The 8,142-nt window shown below is 52.1% G+C and overlaps 1 protein-coding gene across 1 annotated transcript; it reads right to left on the bottom strand.

Annotated features, from left to right (window-relative positions):
- Positions 1-181: 181 nt before the first annotated feature.
- Rinl (Ras and Rab interactor like) lies at positions 182-7,628 on the bottom strand. The gene is made up of 11 exons (XM_021169112.2): positions 7,433-7,628; positions 7,093-7,252; positions 5,285-5,387; positions 3,519-3,591; positions 3,371-3,435; positions 2,697-2,843; positions 2,158-2,610; positions 1,564-1,851; positions 1,269-1,400; positions 974-1,137; positions 182-887 (listed from the first exon to the last, which is right to left on the bottom strand). Exons 1-11 carry the CDS (start codon positions 7,483-7,485, stop codon positions 843-845), a joined length of 1,683 nt encoding a protein of 560 aa, XP_021024771.1. The 5' UTR covers positions 7,486-7,628; the 3' UTR covers positions 182-842.
- Between the last annotated feature and the right edge of the window lie 514 nt (positions 7,629-8,142).

The raw sequence follows: 8,142 nt of genomic DNA, 5'->3' as shown, positions 1-8,142 counted from the left end.
CCAGGAGACCCTTATCTCAGAAATGTCCCCGGAACAGTTTTCATTTGAGAGGGGGTCTGACTCTGGTGTGAGAGTTCAGAATGTACTCTGGGGTGAGAGTTCTGGNGGGTTCCGGGAACAATCTCCAGATGGGAGGGGTAGGACTCTGGGGTGAGAGTTCTGGTGGTCAGTAATTTTCCTCTTTCAGGTGCACAAACACTTTTGCCAAATACGGTCACAAGAGATTAGGGAGTGATATGTTTTCAAGGCACATAGGTGTTCCTAGACACCTACTATGTTTCAGTGCCACTGTCCTGAACACCTACTATGTTTCAGTGCCACAGTGTCCTCATGGTCCTGGCCTCAAGTAATTTTCCCACCTCATTCTGCTGTATAGCTGGGGGCATAAGCTCATGATGGTCCCTGTATCTCTGCCACCCTCTTAACTACAGGAGCCGCAGAAGAATCCAGAATAAGCTCTCCCGTCTCAGGTCCAGACATGCTGTCATTTTTGTAACGATCACTTGACCAAGTTAAGTGTCACAGTCACAGATAGGATCAGGATGAAGACACCTTTGGGGACTGTGCCTTTATTCTACCTGCCCCAAAGAGATTCAGGCGAGAGGGCTGTAGTTGTAGTACTTGCTGGGCGTGGGTTTTGTTTGCTGGGGTAGAGCCTCATTGAGGTAACATCCGGACAGACCAGAAGGAGGTGACGAGAGGAGGAAGCAAAGACATTGCAGGAGGCACGTCTCCTTTCCTGCCCTGCCCCTCTGTGCTGACCCAGATGCCTCCAGAATCTTGCTTAGCAGAGGAGTGGGTCAAAAGGTTCAGAAGTGACTGGGGTTTGAGAACTCCAATTATCATGGGTCCCCTATTGCCCATGGCTCCTCAATAGGCTGGTTGGCCTGTGGGGAGAGATGGGAGGCTGTGTCAAAGGGGCAACAGAGACCACCGCCCCTTCCACCTGCATCCTCATAGCATAGGTGGTTACCTGGGCTGTGGGCTGGGCTTGCTGGTGCAGTGTCCGTCTTCGATGCCACTGGCGCAGGGAGGCCCGGGCTTCGGAGCTGAGCCCCTGGGGTGCACGGCCAGTGTCTGGCTGGTAGTGAGCAATGTGGTAGAGAGCCCCAAACCACGTGGTCAGATAATACCCAGCTGGGGGAGAGAAAACGAGATCGTCATGGCCCTACTGGGCTTCTTCCCACTCCTTTTGAGGCACAGGAAGCTGGGGTTCATCAAGGGCGCCTCCTTCTCAGTGTCTGGGCATCTCAGAAGAGGAAGCTCACCTTCTCCTCGCAACTCCCCTGGATCCAAGAGCTCCATAAGAAACTCCACATCCAGCTGTGTTTCCCCAATATGTGGACTCCAGATCAGCTCCTCGGTCAGGGCAGGTAAAAAGGCGTCGGCCCCTAGGGGCTCTAAGGAAGCCAGAGGACGGGTCATTAGTTTGGCAGGGGTGCACACAAACATCTTCCCTTCAGGTCCCCAGGCCTGAGTGGGCGCCTGCTACCAAAGGGGGCTACCCTTTCCCTGGACGTGGGTACCCACCATTAAATCACTCTAAGTCCAGAGGTCTTTTACCTTTATTCTCGCCACCGCCCAGGCCCGCGTAGACGTCGCTGCACACCGCCAGCAACAGCGCCACCTTGCGGCGCGGGGCACACGCCGCATGCAAGTGAGCGAGGCGTGCGTGGATACGGTTCCGCAAGGCCGGGCTCTGTCCCTCAGGCCCCGCTCCTACCCTCAAGGCTATTTGGCGCCTGCGCAGTCGTCGTAGTTCCTGGGCTCTGAGAGTTCGGAGTTTGGTCCACAGGGCGGGCTTCAGGGGCTCTAAAACCGCTCGACACAGGGCCACCTCCACAGCGGGGCCTGCAAAGCGTGTGGCATGTGAGGACCATGCCACCCTGATCCCTAGTCACTCTGTCTCCTGCTCCAGGCTACCTACAAAGTGTAGGCAGGATTTGGGGCCTGTGAGGAATGTATGAACACTCCCAAGGATGGGGCAGAGGAGGTCTAGCAAGCAATGCACGTGTTAGGTGGAGCCATGAAGTAATAGCTATATACATGAACAAGTGTGCTTGCCCTTGGGGACTCAGAGATTACATGTGAACACATACAGGACCAACGCATGGCACCCTCAAACCCTTGGGGGAGTTTCCCTCCAATTCCCATTACCAAGATCTTCTTCCCGAGGGATGCTAGGTCCCCTGTTCCCAAAGACAGCTCTGACGTCGGGGTCTTTTGCCAGGTAATTCTGGAGGTCAGTGAGGAGCTGGCGCACATCCTGAAGCAGCTCTGTGGCCGGGTCCCCTGGGCGGTAGGGATTTCCAGAATCTGAGATGAGGCGTGCCCGAAGGCATCGGTACTGCCCGGCTACATAGCTGCTCCGGGCCCTGGCCAGAGCACGGATGTGGGCAGTGAGCATATCCTCGCAGCCTTCCTCTTCATCTTTGTAGCAGTCGTTGTTCACTTCCTCCTCTTCTAGAGCAGGACAGGAAAAGTGCACTTCCGACCCAAGGGAGTGAGGGTCTGCTCCAGGATGATGCACTTCCTGTCCAGTATGGTGAGCTTCCGGTCTCAAAGGGTCTTCCACCCAGGAGACCCGGTGTGGGGTGGGCTTCCTGGGGGCTGGATGGGAGACGCAGGTTGGCTTATTACAGTGCCTTTCATCCATTCCCTCATCTCTCAAGGTCCCCGGGCCCCGCCCAGCTAACCTAGACTGTATTTCTGGCCAGTCTCTGGCTCTGTTTGCTGTGGAGTCTCTGTTCCCCAGCCTCCATGTGTCTCCAGGTAGAGCTGGTTCACTACAGACAGCACCCTCCCGGAGGTGTCCACCTGGATGCAGCCAAGCCGATGGGGATCTGAGGGTCAGCGGAAGAGACAAGGTGTCCCAGGTATATAGGGGACACCAGGAGACTTCATTCCCATCCTTCCTCACTTAGGACCAAGAATGCAGTCCCACTCCCGCCCCTCCCCCACCCCCAGCTCCCAGGCCCTCCAGCTCTATCCTGTTAAATCCCAGGAGCATCTTATCCCCTCCAATCACAGCCGACCCTGCAGATGCCTCCTCCTCCTCCCCCTCCTCTTCCTCCTCCTCCTCCTCCTTTCCCTCCTCTTCTTTATGGCTTCTCAAGACAGGGTTTCTCTGTCCCGGAGCCCACCCTGTAGACCAGGCTGTCCTCGAACTCACAGAAATCCACCTGCCTCTGCCTCCTGGGTGCTGGGACTAAAGGCGTGCGCCACCACGTGACCCACCGCAGCTTCTTTTCATTCTTGCCCCACTCCCAGCTTCTTTCAAACCCAGTTAGTTATTTGGTCCTTTAGATCCAGTCTCTCTGGACCACAAAGAGGCAGGTTGGGCTCTCCTTCCTGGAGCAGTGGACCTCACCTGAGTGATTATCTCCAGCCCCCACAGTAGGCATGGGCAAGATCAGGGTCCTTGGCAAAACGTCCCTGAGTTAAGACAGAAGGAAGCCTTGGTATGGATGGGTATCTCAGGCAGAAGTTCCCATGCCCCTCTGCCAGATGACCTGTACCTGCTGGCTGACAGAAAGGCCAGGAGATGGGGACAGTCGGGCATGCAGAGATTGGAGGATTCCAGGGACACACCTGGTGAGGGGAAGAGAAAGGGGAGTTACAGGGTGGCCGCTGTACACCTCACCCTACCCTGTGACCCAGCCTCCCCACACTCCTACTCCCCATCCCCGTACTCCTTCCTGAGAGACAGGAAGAGTTTCCACCACTGGGAGTTGACATCATTTTCTCTCTTGATGTTCTGACACCCAGTTCTGACACCAAATAAGTTAACTCATCAAAAATGTTTTCAGTTTTTTTTTTTTTTTTTTGTTGTTGTTTTGTTGAAACAGGGTCTCACTGTTTCTCATAGGTCAGCCTGGTCTACAGAATGAGTTTCAGGACAGCCAGGGCTACACAGAAAAACCCTGTCTTGAAAAGCCATAAAAGCCAAGCGTGGTGTCACAGTCACACGCCTTTAATCCCAGCACTCGGGAGGCAGAGGAAGACGGATTTCTGAGTTTGAGGCCAGCCTGGTCTACAAAATGAGTGCCAGGACAGCCAGGGCTACACAGAGAAACCCTGTCTCGAAAAACCAAAAAAAAAAAAAGATCACCTCTTTGGGGCTGGAGAGCACCCTCTGTGGTTAAGAGCACTGACTGTTCTTCCAGAGGTCTTGAGTTCAATTCCCAGCAACCACATGGTGGCTCACAACTCTCCATAAAGGGATCCAATGCCCTCTTCTGGTGTCTCTGAAGACAGCTATGATGTCTTCATATAGAATATATAGAATAAATAAACCATAAAGCAACCATCCCTGGATCCTATAGGGGCAGCGATGCCCCCTGCACACCTGGGACATCCCCCAGATCCTCTGAGATCCGCTGGCCTGGAACTCACTACGTGGCCCAGATTGGCTTCAAAGCACGTGGCAATCTTTCTGCGTGAGAATACAGTCCTGAGCCACCACGCCAGGCTTTCTTTTGCTTTTGTATATGTAGCCCAGGCTAGACTAAAACTCTTCTTTTTATTATATTAGAATTCTTCTATTTATATGTATGGTTGTTTTGCCTGCCTGTGTCCGTGCGGTACATTAGTGCCCACAGAGGACAGAAGAGGGCACTAGATTCCCTGGGACTGGAGTTACAGGTGGGGTTTGAGCCGTGTCACATGAGTGCTGGGGCTCTGGAAGATGAGCAGTGTTCTTCTCCATGGGTCCAGCGCTCCCGCTCCAGCCCTTGAATTCTCGAATCAACACAGGTTATCGTCTTATGGAGGTTCTCAAGGCTGGAGACTTAAGTCAACCACTTAAGGAAGAATGCTCCGGCAGGAAGGACAGATTGTCTTGCAGCTGGGTTAGCGGGAACAGAGAGGAGAGCAACGGGGCTTGGCAGTGAGTGTGGGCCTGAAGCAAACGAGGGGCAGAAGCAAGCTGAATCAGACAGCACTGTAGCTCACGATGGCCACCTAACTTGGCATTCGGGGACGTTACCAAACACCTCCAGGGTTTGGGGGAGGGTTGGACCACATGAAGCCCATGTGTGAGCATCCATCCCTCTTTGCTGTGCTCAGCAAGGGGTTTCAAGAGAAAGGGTAGCTGCAGAGACGCAGAGACATCAGGGGAGGAGACTACCCGCAGTGGTCTGGGCAAGAAATGATGGGCTAGCTCAGACTCAGTGATGGAGGCGGCATGTGAGACTGGGGAGACTCAAGAGGTATTTGGGGGTCAAAGCAGATAGCTCTCAGTCCATCTGCTGTGCGGACTGAAAACCCAGGACAGGTTCCTCACCTCCAGGAAACCTCTGAATCTGATATGTGTTGATATCTCCTGACGAAGGTCCTGCCTTCAACATCAGGACCTGGCCAGGGTCATGTCCGATGACCAGGAAGCTCTGGAGAAGAGGGGCCAGGGCAGAAATCAGCTCCATGCAGGAATGCACAAATGTTTCATTCTGCCTGCTTGCTGACACTTCGCTTTAAGGGGGTGGTTCTCAACCCTTTCTAAGCTGTGACCCTTTAATACCATTGAGGAACGGTGGTGACCCCCAACCATAAAATTACTTTTGTTGCTGCTTCATAACTCTAATTTTGCTACTCTTATGAACTGTAATAGAAATATCTGATATGCAAAAACTATCTTTGTATTCTTGATCCTCCTGTTTCTGACTCCTGGTGCGCCACTAGGCACAGCCCTGAGGAATGTCTTGTTCAAGGCCTTAGTGTGCTGAGCTACAGGAAATGATTAACATCTGGGCTTGGAGGCACACAGCTGTGATTCCAGCATTCTGGAAGCTGAGGCTGGAGGATAATGGGTTCAAGAATAGTCTGATTACACAGTGGTATTGGCTCAGGTAAAGGTACTCAGTGCTGGCTTGGCTTTACTACATAACTCCCAAGTGAGCTTTATTTTGTTTGATTTTTTTTTTTTTCCCGAAACAGGTCCTGGCTGTCCTGGAACTCACTCTGTAGACCAGGCTGGCCTCGAACTCAGAGATCTGCCTGCCTCTACCTCTCAAGTGCTAGGATTAGCACTGCCAGGCTCCAAGTGAGGTTTTTTTTTTTGTTTTTTTTTTTTTTAAAAAGATTTATTTATTTATTATTATATGTAAGTACACTGTAGCTGTCTTCAGACACTCCAGAAGAGGGCGCCAGATCTCGTTACGGATGGTTGTGAGCCACCATGTGGTTGCTGGGATTTGAACTCTGGACCTTTGGAAGAGCAGTCGGGTGCTCTTACCCACTGAGCCATCTCACCAGCCCCCCCAAGTGAGGTGTTTTAGTTTGTTGTTTTTAAAGATCTAATTATTTATTTTATGCATATGAGTGTTCTATCTACATGTACACCTCCATGCCAGAAGAGGGCATCTAATCCCAGTTTAGATGGTTATGAGCAACCATGTGGTTCCTGGGAAATTGAACTCAGGACCTCTGGAAGAGCGGACATTGCTCTTAACCACTGAGCCATCTGTCCAGCCTCCCCCACTCCCCACCCCCTAAGTGAGCTTTTAAAGCCTGGCTCTCGAGTCCTTGGCATGTGTTCTTCCTCAGGTCAGAGGCACAAGACACCTGGCACCTCCTTTCTTCCTGCCTGGGATACACATATCATAGACCAGGGCCATACCCCAGGTGAAATGAAGAAAGTTCCGAGAATAGCCAGGCCTGATGTCACCGGGCTGCTAAACTCCAGCTGCCAGGTGCCTTGCTATTGGAAAGACAAATACATTTGTTGATGTCCCTACAGAACAGGCCTAGAGATTTAGCTCAGCTGGGAGAGTGCCTGCCTTCAATGCATGGAACACTGGGCTCAACCATCCCTAGTACTGCACATGCTAGGTGTGGCCATACACACACACACACACACACACACACACACACACACCTGTAACATTTATACTCGGGGGATGTAAAGGCAAAAGCATCAGGAATTTGAGGTCAGCCTCTGCTACACAGTGAGTTGGGGACCAGCCTGGGGTATATAAAGCCTTCCCTAAAACAAATTCCTACGTTTTGGGTTAGCCCAGTTAGTGTGTTGGTTACCTACCTGATCCAAGCTGACATAGGGAAGGTCAGAAGTTATGCCCAGCTTTGAGTACTCACCCCCAGTGGCCACAGCTCTAGAAAGGCCTTGGCATGCTGAGCATCCAGCTCGGGGACCTCCCACACTCTCTGTGTCCTCTGCAGTCGAAGAAGTGGCTCTGTGGTGCTGAGGACCCCTAGTGGGCTCTTGTCTGCTCCATCCGCTAATGGCCAAACCAGCCTGGGATGTACAGGTTCCAGGAGGTCAGGGGTCATAGTGGAAAGCTGGCTACTGGGGTGGGGGCATGGGGGATGGGTCCAAGGGTCAAGGATAGCCCAGGAACAAAAGGTCAAAGGTGGAGCTGGGGAGAGGGAATTGGGTAGGGAGGATTTTGATCCAGAGCCAACTCTATAGCCTCACCTGTCCACTTCAGTAGGGGCTGCAGACACCATGTCCGGCTGGGCTAGCCTCATGCTGCCAGACACCAGTGAGCCATGCTCTGGCCTCTGGCATGGAGGAAGACAAGGCTCAAGGCTGTTCAGCTAGGGCGAGAGCTAATAGTTTAATTCTATTACATGTGACTCAGAGATCTTGCCTGAGCTCTTGAATGGACTGCAGAGGCCCACAGCTATGCCAAGGACTGGTTTTTTGGGTTTTTTTTTTTTTTTTTTTTTTTTTTGTTCTGTTCTTTTGAGACAGTTCAGACTAGCTTGGATTGCTCTGTAGTCAAGACTAGTCCCAAACTCATGGCAATCCTCCTGCTTCACGCTCTCAGGTATTGAGATAATAGGCTGCAGCACCATGCCTTACTGGGGTAGCAGTACCATTCTTTAGTTGCTGAGGGGCAGACCACTCTGAGGACCCCAGGAGGAAGGCCCATGTATCTTGGGGTGGGGGAGAACAGTCCCAACAGGAATTAACAGAGTGGAAGGGGATAAGTTCTGGAAAAATTTTTGGCTTGCTCAGTCTGCTACCCAGATGCAACATGACACCCATCTCTTCCCTTCCCAGATTTCAGAGGAGCCCTAACACACCTTTCCCACATTTGATTAAAAACTTGTTTTCTTTTTTGGAGACAGGGTCTCACTATGTTGATCTGGCTGTCCTGGAACTCTTGATATAGACTAGGC

The sequence above is a fragment of the Mus caroli genome, chromosome 7, assembly GCF_900094665.2.
Source record: "Mus caroli chromosome 7, CAROLI_EIJ_v1.1, whole genome shotgun sequence".
NCBI lineage: Eukaryota > Metazoa > Chordata > Mammalia > Rodentia > Muridae > Mus > Mus caroli.
Note: the sequence above shows the minus strand (reverse complement) of the source record. Positions and strands in the feature narration are given on the sequence as shown.